This window comes from Callionymus lyra, chromosome 2 (assembly GCF_982586985.1).
Source record: "Callionymus lyra chromosome 2, fCalLyr1.hap1.1, whole genome shotgun sequence".
Classification (NCBI taxonomy): domain Eukaryota; kingdom Metazoa; phylum Chordata; class Actinopteri; order Syngnathiformes; family Callionymidae; genus Callionymus; species Callionymus lyra.
The window spans coordinates 12720428-12743266 of NC_141819.1; the positions used below are offsets into that span (position 1 = coordinate 12720428).

At 39.8% G+C, this 22839-nt stretch overlaps 3 protein-coding genes across 7 annotated transcripts in view; 2 read left to right on the forward strand and 1 right to left on the reverse strand.

The window, feature by feature from the left end:
* Positions 1–1151, forward strand: part of LOC148085367 (arf-GAP with coiled-coil, ANK repeat and PH domain-containing protein 2-like) — a 30936-nt gene extending 29785 nt beyond the window's left edge. For all 4 annotated transcript variants that reach the window (XM_087783555.1, XM_087783551.1, XM_087783553.1 and 1 more), the window contains one exon: positions 453–1151. In XM_087783555.1, coding sequence (XP_087639681.1) covers positions 453–556 — 104 coding nt within the window. In that variant the 3' untranslated portion in view covers positions 557–1151. The remainder of the gene's footprint in view (positions 1–452) is intronic.
* A 1194-nt stretch (positions 1152–2345) lies between these two features.
* psmd1 (proteasome 26S subunit, non-ATPase 1) lies at positions 2346–22205 on the reverse strand. Of its 2 annotated transcripts, none has more exons than XM_087783557.1 (24): positions 22055–22205; positions 21482–21525; positions 20985–21058; positions 20107–20276; positions 19744–19952; positions 19508–19651; positions 19026–19252; positions 18824–18884; positions 18627–18755; positions 18421–18509; positions 18268–18346; positions 18012–18185; positions 17834–17945; positions 17490–17686; positions 17026–17121; positions 16749–16813; positions 10135–10249; positions 8114–8230; positions 7513–7615; positions 5898–6067; positions 4164–4343; positions 3846–4031; positions 2828–2993; positions 2346–2468 (listed from the first exon to the last, which is right to left on the reverse strand). In XM_087783557.1, exons 1-23 carry the CDS (start codon positions 22068–22070, stop codon positions 2847–2849), a joined length of 2904 nt encoding a protein of 967 aa, XP_087639683.1. In that variant the 5' UTR covers positions 22071–22205; the 3' UTR covers positions 2346–2468; positions 2828–2846. The 2 variants fall into 2 exon arrangements, with proteins under 2 accessions (XP_087639683.1, XP_087639682.1); XM_087783556.1 differs by having other exon boundaries at positions 3846–4079.
* htr2b (5-hydroxytryptamine (serotonin) receptor 2B, G protein-coupled) lies at positions 12791–15987 on the forward strand. Its single transcript, XM_087785545.1, has 3 exons — positions 12791–13079; positions 14603–14803; positions 14999–15987. Exons 1-3 carry the CDS (start codon positions 12824–12826, stop codon positions 15985–15987), a joined length of 1446 nt encoding a protein of 481 aa, XP_087641671.1. The 5' UTR covers positions 12791–12823.
* Positions 22206–22839: the final 634 nt, after the last annotated feature.

Sequence of the window (22839 nt, forward strand, 5' to 3'; positions counted from 1 at the left end):
ATGACTCGGAGCTTTAGTTCACGTAGATACTATGACTCATGACTTCACTTGGGTACCATGACTCGGAGCTTTGGTTCACTTAGATACCATGACTCTGAGCTTTAGTTCACTTGGATCCCATGACTCATTGTATCTAAGTGAACCAAAGCTCTGGTTCAGATCCTGATGGAAATGAAAGTTCGGAGGTTTAGATAAACAAAAACACTTTTTAAACTCACACACAATAGAAATTCAACATATATTCATGTGTACACACACACACACACACACACACACATACACTAATAATGACCCCAAGCATAAAAAAAACATAATTAAAAACACATTTGTCCATTTTTATTATGACTTTGATTTTGAGAAAACGAACAGTAAAAAGATGGTGTCGCTCCACAAGGTCACAGAGGTTCGTCTGTGTTTGTATTTGAGTCTCAAACATGTTTCCACTCGTGCAGGAGACGAAACCTACCAGGACATTTTCCAGGACTTCACCCAGATGGCCTCCAACAACCCAGAGAAGCTGAACCGCTACCAGCAGTACGAGCAGCCGCGGCACTGACGCCGACTCATGGACTCGCAGCAGGAACGTCGGCGCTCCGGAGACGGGAGTTCGGGAGAGTGGAGCGAGGAGAGGAACCATCTCGGGATCTGGTTCTGAACTTTCTTAAATCATGGTTTTTATCGTTAGTTTTTAAATCCTTTTGTCGTGCGAGTGAATGTCGACTCGGATGTTGAGTCATTTCTTTAATGTTGTCACCGATGAGCAAAGCTCTGGTCCGTGTGCCTCACGCATGTCAGCCGTCCTCCGAACTGAAGCCATCTTTAGCAACTCAAACTCAAGTTGCTAACAACACATTAGCAACGTTAGCTCATACGTTTACACTCACTCAGTTTCAGAGGTGCTGATCCTCATCCCTGATCTACATTCAGAGTTATTCGTCATTTATCTTCAGTAAATAAATCCTATCGTCTCTATAAGCTGATGAAATCAAGTTTCATCCGCGCTACTTTGTTCATCTTCATGTTCTCGTGTGGACAGATGCATCATGGGATTCCAGCTCCAACATGAAGTCAGTGGTACTTGAAACGTTTGTAAATGCTGTTTTTATTCTGTCTGTAAACAAATGTTTCAAAAGTAAACATGTAAGAATCAACGACGCCTCGTGTCTTTATGTTCATTTGTACCTCACTTTGTTACACCAGTGTTCTGATGAAACCGTTATTATTTTCAGAGTCCACTAGATGGCAGTCTCTGCACTATTGTTTTGATCAACTGTTCTATAGAAACTTCATTTTTTTTTAAACTGATGGCACCACCTACTGACCTAAACATGACACTGTTTCATGAAGCTTCAGACTATCACTAGTGTATGAGGCCTCATGAAGCTAGTGAAGACTGTATCATGATGTAGTAGAACAACCACTAGATGGCACCCTCCTGATGGTGTTTTATGACACGAAGACACCGTTTCACGATACAATGTCTTCACCACACATCTGTATAGTGAGGCCTCGTCAACTCAGACGAGCTAAACCTGGTCCAGTGGAGATGGACCAGGACCAGGCTGGTTCAGGCTGGATCTGCTCCAGGACGGCTGCGGTCGACGCCCGTGGAGAGACCAAGAGCCTCAGCTGGAGACGTTCTCCTCCATTAAAGTTCCACGTCAAACAAATCCAGGGCGGCCGCTGCCACGGACCAGACGCTTCCCGGCAGCAACACTCCGGTTCCACTCCGGGGTCTTGGCAGACGGGTTCAACGCCAAACAGAGAGCGCCCCCTACTGACGGCTCAGAGCTCACCAGATTCTTCCAAAAAAACGCCACGTTAAACATGTGTCGAGGGAAACTGGGCCGAGTCTCCCTCGACCACAGCTGGAGCCACAGCTGGAGCCACATCTGTGCGGCAGCGAAGGTGGAAAAATGTGCCGGATCAGCGCCTCCAGAGGCGTGAAGACTCTATAGAAGAGTAAACAGAGCTCACCAGACGACACTTTTGATGGATCCTCGCTGTGAATCTAAACTTCCTGTTCAAACACACGCTCATGGCGACACGTGAAGCATCTTCTCAAACACTTGCTCACCTCGTCACGCTGCACCGGGTCGTCGCTCCTCGCCCGGAACCGTCGGGAACGCGGCCCGGTCTCTCCGGTGGGTCTGGATGTTTTGCTCTCCTGTCATCGACGCGGCGAGGCTTCGGTTGCGGCCACAGACGGTGACTCAGCTGCAGCTGGACCCGATGCTGGATTCGCGAGTTCGAAACCCCCTCTGGCCTTGTACGGAGGCTTCTGTTGTCGCTGGACTTCTGTCAGAAATAACTGGGGGTCAAAGTGAACGGGACACGAGACCGGCTGGTTTACATGGTTTATTGTCAGACAGGTTTATACAGGCGCAGGAGAAAAGAAATAAAACATGAAAAAAAGGATTTCTGCCGTCGTCAGCAGAAACACGTGGAGACCCTGGTTCTTGGAGAACCTGCAGACAAGAAAGACCATCAGTGACTCGGACTCTTCCTGGCATCGACAACATCCTGGGCCCGACGCCTGCGCAGCCTCATGCGTCTGCAGCGCCGCGCCCGTAAAAACGCCAACAGTGTCTGCGACGCCTAATTTGGTCAGCGTCACCTCGTCCGCACAGCGCGCTCGCGACTGTCGGACCCGCCTCTTGATTGGTGGGAGCGGGCACGGCTGTTTACATTCCGGGCCCGGCTGGCCTCGAGGGAGAACCCGACACCGAAGCCACTTTATAAACACCTTAATACTTCAAAGTTCTATAGTTTTCTTCTCGGTTTTAACGTGGATTCATGTTGAGATTTACACGTTGGACTCGCGTACCTTCACCTCGACGACGCTTCTACTCGTCGATGTACTCGAAGGGCTCCGGGGGTTCGGGCTCCTGCTCCTCCTCCTCGATTTTGGGGCCGTGTGCAGAGACGGGCTCGACCAGCTCCTCCTCTGCCTCGCTGGTGTCTCTCATGATGATGATGCCGCCGGTGTGGAGCTGTGGACCACAACCGCACGTCAACAAGGAAGTGAAGATCTATCCTCAGATTGATCCACATATATGTTTTCATTTAAGGGTTCAATTATATATATCCTCATTTTATGCATCATTCTATTTCTTGTATTTCAAATGTTGAAGGCTCTGAGCATCTTGGCCTCAACTTTGTGTGAACCTTTCTATACGTTTCTTGTACAATTGACAGAGGCCTCGTTGTTACAGTGAGTTTCAAACTGTGAAAGATAAGATGTATATATAAGAGGATACAGTCATGAGGACATCCATGACCCAGAAGTTATGGCCTACAGACGTGACTTAGTTAATCTGAAGATTCATTATTAATAAATTGACTGTTTTAATTCTAGATGTTACTCTTCCTTGAATCAAACGAATGCGCAGAACCCAGACAGGAAAGAGGATTGAGTTCACTTCAGGATGTAGGAAAATATCGATACGCGTAAAATCGCAATACTTCTTTTTCACAATACTATTTTGATATTAACAGCACTGATCGATACATATTTTTAATTTCCTCTTTTTCCATTATTAACCTGGATTTTTGAACATTAAAATATCCAGTGTTTGTTCATTTTTGTGTTGCAATAAAACTTGCGGCCTCTAGATGGCAGCAGTCCTAACATCCTTCGCAGATAAACGATGAAATCCTGCGTGTTCCAGACACTGTTGAACATTTTGTCAGCAACAGTTAAATCCGAAACCTGCAGAACAAGAAGAAGCTGCTCTTCCGTCGTCACATTATTTACTGTCGACATTTACAAGCTGGTCTGGTTTCCACTCGAACAGACTCTGGACCTGCAGGAGAAACTCTCGGATACGTTAAACGAGACGTACCGGTTTGAACGGCTGGTAACGGCAGGTCTCGGGCATGTTGAGCACTTTGAGCTGAGCTGGCATCACTCGCGCCGGGTTCTCCAGCAGCTGGAAGTTCGGCTCCGCCTCCTTCTTCTTCTCTTTCTCCTTCTCTTCGTCCTTCTTGTCCTTTTCTTTCTCCTTCTCCTTCTCCTTTTCTTTCTCCTTCTCCTTTTCTTTCTCCTTCTCCTTCTCCTTCTCACCCTCTTGGACTTCCTGCAAGAGAACCGAGCAAAGATTTCTCTCGTTACCGGCCCGGGATCACTGACTTGAAATTGTGAAAAAAGAAAATTCACTCACCACTTCCATCTTTTCTTCCTCCTTCTCCTTCTTTTCCTTCTCCTTCTTCTTGGCCTTGGCGGTGATGGAGAGGACGGCGGTGGACACCTTCTCCTTCTCCTTCTCCTTGGGGACCTCCAGGGCTGGAGGGTAGGCGAAGGTGGACGGCTTACAGTTGGAGCGGTACTGCACCTTGGGCATCTGAGACGACAACGTTGGGGTTCAAACACTGAAAGTTACAAAGTTCCTCCTTTCGCCATCGCGTCGACAAAAGAACTAGCATGAGGGTCATCAAAATTAACTGTATCATGATACAGCGTCTGATTCTAAAGCAGAGAGCACCATCTAGTGGTCTTTCTAAATAAATACACTGTATCATGAGGCGGAGTCTTCACTACACAGTTGTTTCATGAAGCCTCATTACGACCTCTGGTTTAATTTGAATGGAAACAAATTTGTTATTATTATGATAAGCTTGACTTTAGTTTCTCAAATTTACAATTTTTAAACTGCGATGTTGAATTTTTAATCATTTGAATCATTTTTGTAAACATCCTATATATAGAAAATAACATCTTGGAAAAAAACCCTCTTAATTCAAGAAGCAACTTATTGTAAAATAAAAACAATCAATGCCCGAGTTTTGTATAAACTACCAACATTAATAGATAAATGTCTAATCAATGTTTTAAAAAGACATTTTTTGTGTCAACATCAGTTGTATTTATGCTCTTTATTTGTTTATTAAAAGACTATCAATCGCACACTTTTATATTCTTTGTTGAATTTGTTGCTATTCAATCGTGATTAAACTAATTTAATCCACACGAACCCTCAAATAAATCAGATTTTAAAACAGCATCATGATCTCAATGTAACAATAACACATTATCAACATGATTAAATTAACATTTTCTTTTTCTCCCCAGTTCTCAATGTAGTGTATATTGAATGAGTAAAGAGCAAATGTAGGACATTTGTAGAGCCAGAGATGATCTTAGGGGTCGTCTTCAAACCTGATCTACGATTCTCTTCAGCCATGAATCAAATGAAAACAATGGCAGGAAAACATCAACTAAACGGCTTCCATCGTTGTGACTGGTGTCGACCTTTTCTTCTAAACCTCGTCTGGAGGAGCAGCGGCGAAACGATGCGTTCACTTGCGGACGGTTATAAATACTGAAACAAAGGGATGGATGTCCTTTACGAAAGGCGTGCGATGACAGTGCGATGATGGGTGCGAGCTGCTAAACAGGTGCTGAACAAAGTTGATAATCCAGGAGGCCCCGTGACGGACATCTGTCGATGTATCCCGATAATTGAACAGAAATACATCTGCAGGGTCATGTGAGCAGCAGAGAAGTGTTGATACCGTCTAAGATTTCTGTGGCATCAGTCAGCGAGTGGCAAGGGACCAAAGCAAACCCACGGTGAGCTCATCCACGTCACAGATAAGACTCGGGATTTGTGTGGAAACTTGCAAATGAAGAGTCCAATTTTTCCACCAGAGAGCTGTGACACCAGGTAACTGTGGCAGCAGTTTTGTAAACCAGTGGTGCGCCCAACCCAGGTTTTCCAAATTCTCCTCTCATTTTCTGGACCAGTTACAAACACAGACTCGTATATTTTCCAGTTGCTACGCAGCAATGTATGCTGGGAAAAACTGAAGAAAGGTCGAGCTCACGTATTATTGGACGACACATAAAGTCCAGATTTATGTCTAAATTACAAAATACACAAAATCGACATCTGTACCTTGAGGTCCTTGTTGAGGCAGATGATAGCCGTGGGTGTGAAGGCCAGGGACAGGAAGTGGGAGAGAGGGAACCAGAACCAGAACTGGGTGAAGACGAGCAGGCCCACCACTGATGGCATGTGAGTGTGACCCGTCCTGGACTGCAGAGAGATGGTCACATTGCGACCACCTGGACAGAGGGATTCAAAATATCATGAAACATGAAGCATGAAAATAATGACACGTTCAGCATAATCAGCTTATCAAGCCTTTAGTGTCGATGAAAAATGGTGTGAAGACCACCGGCTTTGGTGGTCTGTTGAGGCTTAAAGTCTAAATAGGTGAATATTTTCACCTGCTCATCAAGGCAGGTCTAGGTTATATGTAGCGTGTTGTTTAATGATAAATCTATTCAATGTTTTTTACCATCATTTTGATTTATTGAATTTTAGAGGAAAACAACTGTATAGCTAATGAAAGGAAATGTAAACTCTTGTCTCAAAAAAACCCCAATAAAATACATGTTATTTGCTGAAACTAAAGTACAGAAAAAAGTGATCAAATCCATCTAGTGACTAGATTCTAGTCAATAACAAGGAAAAGAAAACGGAGAACATTCAGGGCTGCATTGAATTGTCTAAATATAAGCATGTGACGTTAACATAGTGCATATAAAAAAAAAAAAACGTATTGCATTTCATACTCAGCTTGAGCAATGCTCTGGTCAGGCTGACACGGAAAATGCCATTTAACATGCCAGGCTACTCTAAACCAGGGTTCAAGGCCAGAACGGATCCATGTAAATCTACCTAAATGTGTATAAAAACTTGGAAGCGCTCTGGAACTGTGGTGGAAAAAGAATGAACACTGAACAAGACAAGTTAACATCGTGACGAGGAGGAGCTGTAGAAAACTGTCTTCATGAAAAATGATACTCGTGGTCAGAGATTATCACGCAGCGTCGTCTGGATGTTATGCTAGAAACGATTGCATTGTTACGGTGTCTGAGTAAATTAATGTTCCATGTTTTATCTGGTTTCAATGACACACAGAGGACGTACAAGCCAGAGCAAAAATGTGGACTTAAAAGCCACATGTGTAAGAATTGTGTGTGTGATTGTCTGGAAAAGGTTGTATAGCTGGGACCCCACACACACCCAAACACTGGATACTTACCCAAACAAACACCCACTAATAAACAAACAGTATCAGGTCAACAGTAATCACCGCTGGGACACCATCAGGCCATGTGGCAGAGAGATGTGATCCAAGCACGGAGCAGCCGACGCTAATGTACTTTAGCAGGATTAGCTCCGAGAGGCTCTGAGTATTTGGTGGTTCTGACCAACGTTGCTTAAAAGTCTCATACACACCAAACACATTTGTTTCCATTCAAATTAAAATGTTTTTTAAAGTGTCTTAAATAGATGTTGACTCTATTGTATCATCAGTGTCTGTTTGTACAAAACTCTCTTTTCCCTTGAAATATTGACATTAGAAAATGACCTTAAGCCCCGCCCACTATTACTTCATAATGGACTCTGTTCTCGTAACCTCTTGTTCGCCCAGATTTCAGACGGGTGAGAACTTCAAAACATGGGTCATAATTCAGGTTAGAATAGCCAAAGAACTCACCAGCATCCAGGATTCCCTGGGCAAGAATGGCACCAAACTTGGCCATCACGTCGTCATGCTTGTCGTTGATGACCTTCGAGTACAACTGCCTGAACTGGTTAACCTGAAAGAGCAACATTTTATTTTTTTTAATCACGGTTCTGTTAGGGTGCTTTCCAAAAGGGATGGTCATGACATCTTATCCTAAATTAGTCTAAACAACAAGAAGCAGAGACAACACAGAATACCCGTCAGTACATTTTGGCACGTTTACAGACTTTTACAGTAAAAGCGTGTTAAGAACATTAGCTCAAGACATAACAGAAATAGTAAAGACCAGGATGTGAAATAAACAGTCCTGGATGTTCCAGAGTCTCTTGCACAACCTTGCATACCATCTTAAGCTGCTCTGCAAAAGTGGAGTTTGTGAAAATGTGTCTGGCATTTCTTAATCTAAGACTAACTACAGGCTTCTACTTAAGCCCGTGTGTGGAGACCAGGCCTCCACGACTCGAGGAACACCAAAGTACTTTCTGCTTCTAGCAAAGCTTTCACATTCCAGTCGACACAATATCTTCAAGCAAAGAATTGCTTGAAACGTATTAAATCAGATTGTACGAACCTTAGGGCAGGTGACCTCAGTTTGCTGGATCATGATCAGAGCGGAGGAGATGAGGGCGCCCTGTCTCACATAGTTCACCGGGTCATTGGTCATTGGTTCCAACAGGTTGATGGCTTCCTGCAGTACAAAGAAATATATTGCATGTCAATGTTACATTTAAGGAGATACAAGCATTCAATTGATTTTGTCAAACATTATAACCTACAGTAAATTGACAAACACATTTGATGTGGACAATAGCTTTTATGTAATTTTGATGTTGTTTTCACCATTACAATAATTTATCACAAGTTTTTTACTAAACTTAGTTTATTTTTTTTAACAGATGATCCATTGTGACGGACACAAATCCTTTCAAATGTCCAACAGACCTCATCATTGTCACAGGATGTCTGTGTTCAGAACAAATAATTATCAGAGGAAACCAGAGCACACAAATGAATGTGATTAGTACCACTCATATCTAGTTGCCTATGACGACTCGCCAAGTATTGGACTGTCAGAGATCTTTCGTTTCCTTCGTGGATTGATGGGTGATCACTTATTTATCTCTTCTGCTTCCTCTGCTCTCTGAAGAGCAACAGGAGCTTCACTGGAGGCTGAAAATCTGGCCGATGACTAAAATAAACATTTCACTTTTGGAAATGTATAACAACAACAAACGGTATCTGTTAACCTGAACAAAGCCAGCACCACCCAGCATATCCTGTTTCGGAGTTTAAAGGGTTAATTTTTTTACTGCCAGGACAGCAGTGGAATATATGGACCTGTCTGGCTCACAACTGTTAGCATAGTTTAAAATGTAGCCTTCCTCACTCCGAGGTTTATTCTTTTCTTTGTTATTAAACATTGCTGGTAGGTCTCATCAAGAGGTCGACTGGAATAATCCCACCTACGAGGATATTTCACCAACTCAGTCGATTAATGTTCAAAAGCTGGACTGATTTTTACAAGACAAGCGGGTGATGCTCATCACAGTTAGGGGTCAGCGCCTTAATACACATCAGACAAAGGAGTTAGACACATGACCATTCTTTTAATTGACCCTCATATCCAAGAGAGATGATGGTTGCAATTTTGGAAAATTCTATCAAAAGTAATTTTGCTCATCAAAACAGCAGCACTTTCTTTCTTCTCATGCTCCAATAAAAGAAACAGAAATGACAGTTACTTTATAGATGAGAAAAGGGGAATTTACAAAATAAATGTGATAAGAAAGCAGCTCCTCAGGACACCAATGCATCCACTTATCTGTACATTGATGAAGCACAAAATTACCCAGGAGGCACGAAACTAGATAAAGTGTAGCAGTGGGAAAAAACATATTCACATAATTAATTAGATCTTACTTCTTCTAACTTTTTTTTTTTTTTTTAATTCTTAGATAAGCAACGCTTTCCATTTTCATTGCAGTGAGAGATGAGAGCTCATAACACCTTTAACAGTCATGATTGACCGTGCTTGTAACAACCCAGGTTACAGGTCGGGGAAATAAAATAGCATGACAAACATTGCTTATCTTATTAAAGGACACAACATGAAGATTCATGAGACGGAGGTAAGGAAACATCATAACAGTGTCATTCATAAAATGCTGCCTGTTATGAAACACACAAACCCAGAAGACAAATACAACCCTACTATTGAAAATGTAGTTGTAGTCACTGCCTTTATAACACCTTGATTGTCCTTCTCTTCCAGTTTGAGATATAGTGTCCTGGCATAATTGGGTTTAAATGATTATTATGTGTAAGTAAGTAAGTAATGGTTATTTCTGAAGCGCCTTTCTAGACCAGGGTCACAAATCGCTTTAACAATTCCTTGTGGAGGAAGTCAATGAATCACTATATTCATTTCATTTTTAAATATAAACTAATTTAAATGATTAGTTATACAACAGCATACACTTCATTTCTGTTTAAAAAACTCTTTAAAGAATCCCAAAACATCAGCAGAAGTTAACTGGCCAGTTAATTACGATAACCTGACCAGAATTGAACATCGTCAGGCGGAGGACTCACCTTGTTGCCTGTCCCAGCACAACAGATTCCCAGAGCCATTGCAGCACCGCAGCGCACATGAGGATTGTAGCTCTCCGACAACAAGGAAACCACACTGGGACATTGGTCAGGAGTCCTGTAAAGACGGGGAAAGACAACTTTTTTTAACGGGATATACAAAAGAATTTACGAGGAAGGACATTTCTTTGTTTTGATGTTTTGACTTTAGGCAGGCACATGGAAAGGATTGAAAAGTCTCTGCTCAGGATTTGTTTCCAACTATGAAGAGTGATTGCTGCAAATGAGGAAAACGTAAACTTACAAGACCCCAAATCATCATAAACTGCTTAAACCCTTCAGCTTGGAAGGCAAACGCCCGTTAGAATCAAATTTCAACAAGTACAGCTTTTGGCAAGTCATCCCTTCACAGAATCAGTTTCATCAAGTAAAGCTGCCTTAGTGTCATTTGCATTTAAAAATGTTGGAGTGGTAATGAGAAGCAAGAGATAAAACGACGCTCCAAAGGTGAAAAAAAGTTTTTCCCCCTACAGTTGTTCTCCAAGTTTGATCTATCCTATGATAGTCAGTTTAAAAGAAAAGCTTGCATTAGGTTGTTGAATTGTATATTGTTGTATTGAAGGATAAAGTTGTATAAAAGTCAAACTAAAATAAACATAACTCAAGAATGAACAGTGGTAACATTGGAGAAGTCTCCGGGGTCTTTTTAAAGTTTAACTTTACACAGAGTCTCTGTAGCCGTTAATGGAATTGGAAGCTCAGCATTTAGAATCCACAAATGACTTCATCACTCGATCCCCTTCCATAGCTCAGGAGTTCTATTCTTGTCTGGCGATCAACTTCCTTGTCGTCCCACACATGCATTCAAACTTAACAATAGATTTAACCAGTCTTATGGTTAAATAAGGTAACTTAAGTCAATTATTTTCAACTCTTTCAGCAGGAGGACAAACATAGCAGCCTTTATCCCTGCTCATTAAACGCAGCCGAATCATAAACAAGTGAGCCAAGGGGACTTAAATATTTGACTGCAATTAAACGGAAAACTATAAACATTGAATTAAAAAGGAAATATGGATTTTAAAATTAATATTGGCAATAAATACCAGTGTGTTTAATCCCCAATAAAGAATAGGAACTTGGAAAAACACATTTGGTTCATTTTAAGCACAGGAAAGCATTGAGTAAAGACCAAATAATTTTACAGTGTTGCATTAGTATGTCATTTTCTAATAGATGTATCCAGCTAAATGTGATGAATCTTAAATCGATCTCAAAATTCTACGGGTCAAAAAAAGTTCATTACCAGTAATAATAATTAAAACATTCATTTTATTTAAAGCAGAGGCGACTCATAGTGCTCAGGGTTACACTTGCTTACTATCCACACACTTGTCAAAACATAACAGGGAGCTGGTCAGTGTTCTAAGCTTCCAGTCATGCAGTGTGGGGTCTGTATATCCATCTAAATGGACCATTAATGGAATAAAAAGGAAACCAAATAAAACATTTTTGTACTCAGGGGGGATTGAGGAAAAAAAAAAGGTCGCAATTTCGGCCAAAAACATCTTTCAATGCATATCAGTTAAAGACAAATCTGTCAATATTTTAACACGATTACGTAATTGAACTACTTTGAAAAACAAAAAGTTGGTACGATGCCCCCCCCCTCCAAAAGACATGTTGATTCTCTAGAGACTTAATGTTTTTATTCCAACTCATTATGTCTAGTGATCCGAGGAATTAATGGACTCGTACCAGATTAATGTTCCTAAAAGAACACTCACTCACCACCGTGCTAATGAAAAATCTCTCCCACAGCCAGCTTGAAGGAAAATTGCCTAATTTTCAATATGTAGCAGATAAAAAGGGGTGGTCTAATAAGCAATTAATTTTTAGACCATATAATTATCAATGTACAAGGTTTGACAGGAAAATGGTTATTAACCAAAGTAACCAGTAATAGCGTACATCATCTTAATAGGACAAAGAGGAAAGCGATTAAAAACCTAAAGCGTGTTAAGCAAATTCATTCCTAGGGGAAAAAAGGGAAGGCTGCCAGCCTGAAGACATTCATATGTTTTGCACAGGGTCTGACTAACGGGGAACAAGAAGGGGCGGAGACCAGAACAGGACCAAGGCGGGAGGAAGGGTGAGCAGTTTGGAGACAGCAAAACGCAGAGTGGGACTGGAGTTACGTGGGGAAGGCAAATCATATTCTATCGAAGACTCCAATTGTTTTAACCAGCAAAAGAAACGGATTCATCGTCATGGATATAAACTCGGTGGCAGGTAAGACTCGTGCTTTAAATTCAGCTTTGTGTCATTATTCAAGTGAGACGGATATCAACTGATACCTTATCACACATTACTTGACTTGCTACTGCTTTAAAAAAGGTGTTTGCTTCTTAAATTAAAAGGTGGATAAGAAGCGAGACCACTCGTCTGGAAAGATGGGAAGACAATGGATTAATTCTAAAGCCAGAGATTGACAGAGCATCTTTTACGACCAGTGGAATTATCGCTCCGAGGCACAACAACTGGACTCGGTGGACCCCGTTTGACTGAATGAGGGTGTTGAAACCAAACTCATCATCCTTGGGGATCTGGTGATCATGCTGATCAATTGTGCACCATCGAAAACACTGGGAGTCAGACTAATAACAAGGTGTGCTGTCAAGTCTGCAGCACTATGTCACAGCATGTCGGGGCTTCATTGGGGGGCAACAGCTCTGGACTGGACACAGAGCCTCAACTACAGTGGGCCTCTTTGCTCATTATCATGGTCATCATACCCACTATTGGAGGGAATATTTTGGTCATTCTTGCGGTTTCACTTGAGAAGAAGCTCCAAAACGCCACCAACTACTTTCTGATGTCACTGGCAGTGGCCGACTTACTGGTGGGACTACTTGTGATGCCAATCGCCCTCATCACCATCCTCTACAGTAAGTAAAGATGCCTTTGAATGACTAGTTGAACCTTGGCAATTTAATATTTGCCAAAAGGGCTGAACAATCATTAATATATATAATATTTCTGAAAAAAAAAAGTTATAATTTTTTCAGAAATATTGCGAGTGCGATTATTTATGCGACTATTTTTTCAATGTCCTCTTTATGCATTTTTTTTATCCAATAAATTAAATTATTAACTTTAAATTAATATGTATTTCTCTTTGATTCTCAAGATGAAGTTTTTAAGTTATTATTATGAAGGCAAATTAAGCATACCCTTATAAAGGGAGAAGGTTTATTTAGTTACTCTAATTACACTTGTATTTATTCACTGTAAATACTAAACACTACTGTAAAAAGGTGCTAAAAGTGTGATGTAAACATTAATATTTATGAGCCAATAATAAATCACACAAACTTCAGTGCAGAGTAAAGAAAAGTTAGTCAGTCATTCTTCGTGTTTAAGTGCATTTCCTGTCATACACAATAATATATTATAATTTACACAATTTGAATTGTGTGATTGCATAAGGCACACACAAACATGCCTGTGGTGCGCACACACACCGGCAGAGACGTGAGCAGCACACACACACACACGTCGACAGACACACGTCTTGATTCAAATTTACGAACCAATGTCAGGTTGTAAAGTTTTTGAAAACGTGTAGTTCGTTTCTTATGCTGCTCTTTAGCTTCTCTAGACGTCACTGATAATCGGGTTAAAGAATCGCTTCAACCTGATGATCTCAGTGCCGCTGGCAAGTCATTTTGACGGCTCGAAAATTAACATCAAATAAAAATCGCAACCCCTGCGATATAATAATCGCATTTTTGAACATCGCGATTTTATCGCAAATGCGATCAATCGTTCAGCCCTAAACCAATTTAATTTCCAGTGCCAACAACTTCTTTCACTAGGTACGACTATAAATTGGAACAACACACAAGGAAACATCTGAACACGGTTTGAACATTTCCCTTTCGACAGGCCAGCATTTTTGTCGAGATGCTTCACAGAAACATCGTCATATTTTAGGGAATGTTTACATTTACACATTTTAAGGATAACAGTTATCACAACTATGTCCAATTCTAGAAGAAAGACCAGAAGACAATAATATTGTAATCATCTTAATCCTTGACAACTTAATTTACTTCAGCTCTTACAAGTTTAATACAGAGACAGTGGAAGAAGTGGTTTTAAAAGGCCAAGCAAACTGTCAAACATTCTCTAATAAAGACAAGATAGATTACACACACCTCTCGCCTGTATATTGTAATGCATGAAAGTAAAAATAAACTCTCCAGACCATTAACATTACATACTTTTAGTTTCGGTGAAGCTTTTCTTACAGTGATGAACAGCAGGAAAGTCTCGTCAGTTGTGATCGTTACTTGCCTTGATGTTTCATATTCAAATCAGTCAAAGTCTGTAGCGAAGATGGATTTAAAACATCTGCTTTAAGAATGCCTTCACCAGTTTGTAACAATGTTCTTACTCATCTTTTCAGACTCTGGTTGGCCACTACCAGACTTCATATGCCCCATTTGGCTCTTCCTGGACGTACTTTTTTCCACCGCATCTATCATGCATCTTTGCGCCATTTCCCTGGACCGCTACATCGCAATCAAAAAGCCAATCCAGCACAGCCAGAACAAATCCAGAGGCAAAGCATTAGTCAAAATCGGACTGGTGTGGCTCATTTCCATTGGTATGTATTGATTTAACTTCCCATTAAGTTCCGACACATAGTTGGTTTAATCATTATGTGGAGTTGTTAAATAAAATGTGTAAGTTAAACTACTCGTCTTGTCATTTGTGTTGAATAGATATTGCTTATTTCTTAACTCTTAAAGATTGACTAGTACTCTGACATTAGGACTAATGTCTACACTTTCTTCTTCAGGTATAGCGATGCCCATACCAATCAAAGGGCTTCAGGACTACCATCCTCACAACAACATCACTTTCAACGCCAACCACACATGCCTGCTGATGACGGACGCATTCTGGGAATTTAGGCTTATTGGCTCATTGGCAGCCTTCTTTATTCCATTAATGATAATGATGGTCATTTACCTTCTTACCGTTCAAGTGTTGCGCAAAAAGGTTAATTTGCTCAGGTCAAAGGTTGTTCAGCGATTTAGCTATTCAACGGTCTCCACAATTTTTCAAAAGGAATACTCTCTGACAAACAATGAAGAAAAATTGAATATGCTGGAGAGAAGACTATCCAGGATCATGGAAAAACCAGGCATCAACAGACTTAACTTCCCTACGAGTGAGGATGCACCCTTTAGGAGAATGTCTGCGATGGGAAAGAAATCAATGCAGACACTGAGTAACGAGCAGCGCGCCTCAAAGGTGCTCGGCATAGTCTTCCTTCTATTCGTGGTCATGTGGTGCCCTTTCTTTATCACCAACATTGCCACTGTTCTGTGTGCCAACTGTGACTTTGACATCATCGGCAACCTGATGGAGATCTTCGTCTGGGTTGGCTATGTGTCGTCAGGAATAAATCCTCTGGTTTACACACTATTTAACAAGACATTTAGACAAGCGTTCAGGCGACTCATCACCTTTAATTACAGAAAGTTCTCTTCTCATGGCTCCGAGAGGAGTATGAATTCATCGTCAAAAGATCGGACTTGGAAAGGAATTTCTATACGGTCATCAGAGGCAGAGAATTCTAAACGGCTTGTGAATGTGGGACTGAACAATGACGTTGGAAAAGTGAGCTACCACAGTCCACTTCGGGGTCCACAGCAGACCCAAATTTCCATTGGACTTACATTAGATGTATTGCATCTGTCTCAACATGAACAAAGCCAGCAGGAGGAAATTGTTATTACACAAAACTCAACCACACAGCCAGCAGCAGTCATCCATCACTGATGCCAATTTAACTTGTTCTAAAACTATTACTTAACTGTAATAAAAGACATTTTAAGCTGCAAAAAGAATTACTCAGTTATTTGTTTTTGTTGCAGCAATTTCATGTCCTTCGCAAAGAGAATAAATTACCTTAAATAAATATATATATATAAAAAAATAGACATCAGCCAATCATCCATCTCGTCAGTCGACTGATAGGGCAGCCAGTCAAACGACCCCAATGCCAGACGTGCACTAAAATAAATCAATTATTTTTAAAACTCAAACCAAAAGTTAATCAGTTCACTTAGTCACCTTATTTTTGTACAATTTTACATTTACATGTGTCCGTTCCTTTCACTGCAAGTCACCAGAGTTAACTCAGGTAATGACAAAATTACATAATTTTAATTTTCTTGTGCAAGTTAATTTTCTTGTGCAATATTGGCTGATGTGGTTATGCAAGTTATGACAAATTTTGGCTTTTTTGTAGTTGGCTTGATCCTTCTGACTTCTCATTTTATAAATAACTTGCTTGCTGAAAAAGTCTCAGCATTATAGTGAGAATTGAAAATAAAAAAGCTTTAAAACTTCACAACATACAAAACATGTTTAACATTAGAAAAAAATAAAATAAAACTACATTGTTACAGGTTACACATAGTTTCAGAATGTATTTTCATCATATCAAAGTTGAGAGTGAATGCAATAGTCCACTTTTCTTGTGAAGCACAAAAGGAGTTAAAGACCCTTTCAGTTCTAGCGAATCATTGAGGACTTACCTGAACAAGATGAAGCCGATGGACTCTACAGCAGCTCGTCTGACATCATCGTTCACATCACTCACCTAAGAAAGGAAAGCACAATGACACTGAACTTCTCATCTGAAGGTCTTACAGTACCACCTAGAGGACAAGAACTGGATATTTTCTAGAAAGTTAAAAATAAAAATGTTCAATGCGTCTTTAAATAAATATAAACCTTAAATGCGTTTTTAAATAAGTCTATAAAACGTATCAGATTCTAAAGAAACAATGTTTAAAAATAACCGACACTTACAGCAACATGAAGGAGACGGCGGATGGCCTTATTGTTCCCAGAGCCACAGTAAGCCATTCCGACAGTGTACATTCCAGAGCGCCGCAGGATGGGGTCCTAAGGTATACAGTGAAGAAAAGCAGAGCTTTGAAAGGTTTGTGTCTGGATGCCACAATCAACAAACTTCTGAGTCACTTTCCACATTTAGATTCTTAAGAAGGGTTTTTGGCCGACAGAACAAAGAGGAAGTTGCAGGACTAACATCAAATAAATTTACAACTCTTGTCTTTATGAGAGCTTGAATGATCTAACACGCCAAAGTTTTTACAATGACTAACATCACAGATACTAATCTGACTTAGTTCTCCAACTCACATCATATTTATCGTTTGTATATTTAAACAGCAATACTTTAAAGTGACACCGTTTGACAAAAAATAAATCTGATTCAACAAGGAATATCTCTATAAAAATAACAGTCTCACCTTGTCTCTGCAGAGACTTTCAATTAGAGCATCAGCCTCCTCCATGCGTCCATACATGACCATAGCGATTCCTACCGCTAGACCACGCAAGATCTTCTCATGCTGCGTCTCCTGGGCGTAGCCCACCATGTCTTCAATAGCCTGAGCGGACTTTGAACCCAGCATGACAAGACCCAAGGCCAAACCAGCAGCCTCACCTATGAGATTGAAAAATGTGTTAAAAGTAATAGTTTTATCTGCAAAATTGGCTTTAATTACATTTTAATGCAAGATAAATTATTAACATTATTAATATATTTATTTCAATTCATTTCAATGTAAAGTGATGGATCAATTTAGAGAACCTGTAACTGCATCATCCTGGTACAGATTGGACTTGAGGAGGTCATACACATCCTGCCTGGCTGTCCCCAATGCAGCCAAACCAAGACCAAGGGCTCCGCCATGACGAACAATCTACACCAGAAGTAAAAACCTTTGTTAATTTAAACGTATCAAATCAAGGAACTTGAGCAGACTTACATCGTTGCTGGTATTCTTGAGCTGTCCGAGCAGGTAGTCGATGATGTCGCCACCGTGGTTGGCGTGAATGAGCCCCAGCGCATACAGACCCCCACCCTCTTGGTATGCCGAACCTGGGGATGTGTCTTTTGGCAGGTAGGTGGCCATTAACTGAAGAGCTTCTTTTTCATGACCCTAAAGCAATTTAATTAACAGTTATTTAGGATGGGCATTAATTTACAACTTTCAAATGTTACAATAACTGTAAAAACCCTACTTTGTGGATGACACCCAGACTTGCTGTGGCTGTGAACTTTGCCCAGTTGGTGGCTCTTGCAAGCCATTCAAGATTTTCTCTACAGAGAGGGAAAAGGTAAGTATACACCACAAGTATTTATTACCATTTGACACCATTTTGAGGTATGGTTACCTGAGAAACTGGTCACTTGTGGTCCCTGTGTGCATGAAGGAGTTGGCTATAACTGTGGCTGTGTGGCACACAGAATTTCGGACTGCATCCTACATTGTCGCGTAAGGAAAATGACAAAAATATGTTAAACAAATAAATTTGTAATCCTAAACGTAATTCAGTGACAGTATTGTTCAACTAATGACCAGCAACTGATTCATTCACACCTTTGTGTTTTTAAGGATCATCAGATCAGTATTGTTGTTTCTTATTAGGAACTGCAGGTGGAGCTCGATGGCCATCTCGCCGCTAAGGATTTTGATCATTTTGGCATTCTGGTCTTTAGGCTCATCCTTCTGTTGAGAGAATTAATGAGTGAAGATAACAAAATAGATAACACAACTCAAGTAATGAAAGATCTTACTATGTCAGTAGACTTTCCAGCTGGAGAACTCCCTGCTTTTTCATCAGTTTCCATTGCATCGCTGAAGCAAAAACATTAAAAATCATTCATCAAGTCATTTTGACACAATCACTGAATGAAGCTAACAAGCTTTAGTTTATCATAATTTCTCAATTGATAATAAAGACAGTATTTAAATTGCATCTTTCTTTCCGACTCCTACCTCTCTTTGTCTGCTGTGGGCACTGTGCCTGTATTTGTCGAGCAAGGAACCGCTGGGATAGGTGTTCCAACTGTTCGCAGATTCTGAATTACTGAGGAGAGAAACTGCTGGCTAGCACTCTCGTAGAGGTCAAAGCAGATCTGGTAGGCCATCAAAAGGTTGTCCTCTTTAACAAGCTTTTCCAAAATGTCGCTAACAGCCTGGGGGTCATCCAGGAAGATCAGACACTGTAGAGAGGAGAAAAAAAATACCTTTATTTATAATGGCTGATATGTAATACACATGGTTTAAATTAATCCAAATTGGACTAATGCATCCTCTGGACAAACACTTGGTATCAGAAAAAATGTAGCAGAGGTAAGGGCTTGAGAGTGTAGCGGTCTGCAAAGTAGGGGCTTCAGAGAGCAGGTGTGCAACTACACTCTTGAATATCATCAGCAAATCTTTTGACATTTTATCAGCAGTTGAATGTGTATGCTTACCTGACAAACGTTGATGAAATCAGGCTTCTCCAAATTCATGTATAGTTTCACCAGGACACGGAGGACCTCGTTGCGAAACTTCTTGTTCTGCATCAGGGACATGCAAACCTTCAAGCTGTAAGCAAGAAGTGCACTGACGTCGCTCTGCAAAAGTGAAAATAAAAAGATCTATGAACATCCACTCATCATATATATAATTAATATTGCGACATTGAATTCATTAAAAAAGTGATTACCGACTCCAGGATGGTTTTCTCAAACATGTCAAGGCGCCTGGTCTCCAGGGCAATGCCAATGGCCTGCTTGTACTTGTGATCATTCAAACAACGCAGGAACATCTTGTTGACGATCCCTTCAAGGCGAGGGTCAATGCTTTTCTTCTCTTCATCCTCTGGCAATTCAGCATTCTCCACACGCAATTTGGTGTAGTGGTCGATGCATTTGGCTACAATTCAATACAGATGCATGTTTAAGTTTTATTCAAAATGTTGGATTAGATAAATCTACTAAGGTCTACAAAAAAAAGCAAATTATATTTGGTGTAACTTCTTACATCTACTAATCGTTTTGTTTATCCTTTAGTAAAAATAAATCCTTACCGATGGTGGTCTCCACGTATTCAGATTCATCTGTAACATTGAAAAGATCTCCAGCACCTAGAGCGTAGTTGAGAGATTCCTCAAAGGCTCCAAGATGGTAGAAAACTTTAGAGGCAACAAGGGCAGCGAATGCTCTGCTCCGGAAAGTTTCATCCTCATACAAGACTTCTCTGAAAAACAGGAAGTGCACCTTAGATTAAAAGATACCAGAAAAAAAGAGATTAAAAGATACCAGTTTAGTAACACACATTTCTCGCAGCACTCAACTGACAAGGTACTAAGGCTGAACAATATGGACACAATTTCCATCGCGATATTTTTACCAGATATCTAGATATGAATACTATACGACTTAACTGAAAAACAAATGTTTTTTAATTTAAAAAAAACATAATACATGAGAATGTAGAACGCGCTGCTTTATTTATATAACTCACTGTCAGTGTCTTGCAAAGCACAAACTTCAATACAGCTCGCTCTGGTTAATGTTTTCATTTCTGAAATATATCTCTATATTATGGAAGACTTTCTCCTTGCCACTAAATCAGCGGAAGAATCTGTATCCTCCGCTCATCTTTATATTCTTTTCTCTTTGACTTGCTTCAGCTGTCAATCAACAGCAAAGGAGGTTTGTCGGAACGGCGGGAGCAACTTACATGCATTTCAATATCACGATAGAGATGCAATAACTATTATATATATATATATATATATATATATATATATATATATATATATATATACACACACACACACACAGGTATATATATATGATACAAAACTACCACCATTTATTCACACCTACCAAAACAATTACAATAACAGCTAATAACTGTGACATCAATGTGAAATCAGTTTACAAATGTAATAGTACTTACATCTTATCCACGGAGCCAGAAATTTCAGCCCAGAAGTCATTCACTAGAAAGTCAAGTTTTTGGAGGGCAAACTCCTGCAAACAGAACAATAAGCAACATAAAGTAAAGTTTATTTAAGCATAGAATGTAATAAATGTCACCTAAATGGATATTTGTCCTTAAACCACAACTTTAAGTCAGAAGTATACATTAGTATTTATTCAATTGTACGTATGTTTTTCTAGTTATATATACGTAAACACTGCTTATTATCAGCAGTGTATACACTGACTACTGTTTATTGTTCGATCATTATATATTTCTATAGGTAAATCAAATGCTTGGTGTTTGACAGCGATGTCATAAAAGGTGACTTAAATAAAATAACACATTGCACTTTTCCCTTTATTAATAATGCAAAGGCACATAAAAAAATGGAAAATAAAAAAGGTCAACATGACAATTTGACAGTTTTTCACACGTTATCTTGAAAAAACAAATATAAGCCAGATATTTACCTTAAGTTGCGGCTCATCTTCATCGAGGAGCGAAATAATTCCAGCTGAAGGAATATACAAACATAAATCATCAATAAACATTAAGAGTTGAATAACAATAATAATGTATGAGATTTGACCATTTCAAAGGTAATGCTTCCCCTTAGAACGTTACCCCACATGTCCAACTATACACACCACTTGTTCCTTTAGCATACTTCTGTTATTTAGCATCTTAAGGTTGCTACTGTAATGTTTACAAATGCCTTTGACATAACATCGAACAGAATGTACCACTGTAAACAAAACAGAATTTGTAATATTAAGAGATATACAACAATCACAAATGACAGTCTTCATGTGTCATCGTGAATAGATTTTGCCATACGTATTGACGTATTGTGAATAAAGGTGTTCCCGTCTATTTACCAATATTAAGAATCTACCGTTTCGTGAAACTGTTATTTCCTCGTTTAACTTGAGCCATATCATGGTTTATGTTTAGCAATTCAAAAGTAAAGTGACGGCTAGCTAGCTAGCTGTGACTCAGCTAAATCAATGGCAGCTAGCTACATTTAATAAAAACCCGCTTACCGGCAGATGTTATCATCTTGAATCCCTTCTCGCTACCTCAACTCAGGTACTGCGGCGTATCTGACCCTGTTTTATACAAGAAACGGGTGAAAAATGTTATAAATTATGAAAAACACAGCTACCAGTCCAACGGCGCCGCTGGTAAATTCTTTTTGTCCTGTAACGCAAGCACCGTAGCAAAGGGGCCCACCGGTGTAGCTGCCCTCAATCTCGCCTGCTAGTGTGATTGTCATCCAGGTATATATTTTACGTTCATATCAATATTAAGTTAACTTAATGTCACAAATAAACTAAGTTTATATTATATTGCTGACACAACCGTGTGCGTATAAGTGAAATGTATTTATTAATTCATTATCAGCTAACAGGCATCATTACGGCCACCCCAACCGGCAAATCTCTAATACTGACAAACAGAAAATAAAAATGTTTTGAAGAACTTTGTGTTTGTGTTTAAGCGCATGAATCTCTTGCCAACGTATTTTTAAACAGTAAACAAACAACTTTACATAGGTGTTCGATGTAACACAAAATTGAACAGTAATATGGTTGCAATGTTGTTACCGATTTAATCAAACACTTAAAATATTAAAGTTAAAACATTTTTGTTTTGGTTTGATAATAAATCTATTGCATTTTATTTTAAGCATTATTACTCTTTTGTTATCCTGCAATGGTTTGAGTAGATAAACAACTCTAACTTTAATTCAAGTTGAATATAATTCTAGAATTAGTTTTTTTTTTTCTCTCCTATTTCATAATTCTACCTATGCACAGAAAAGTGT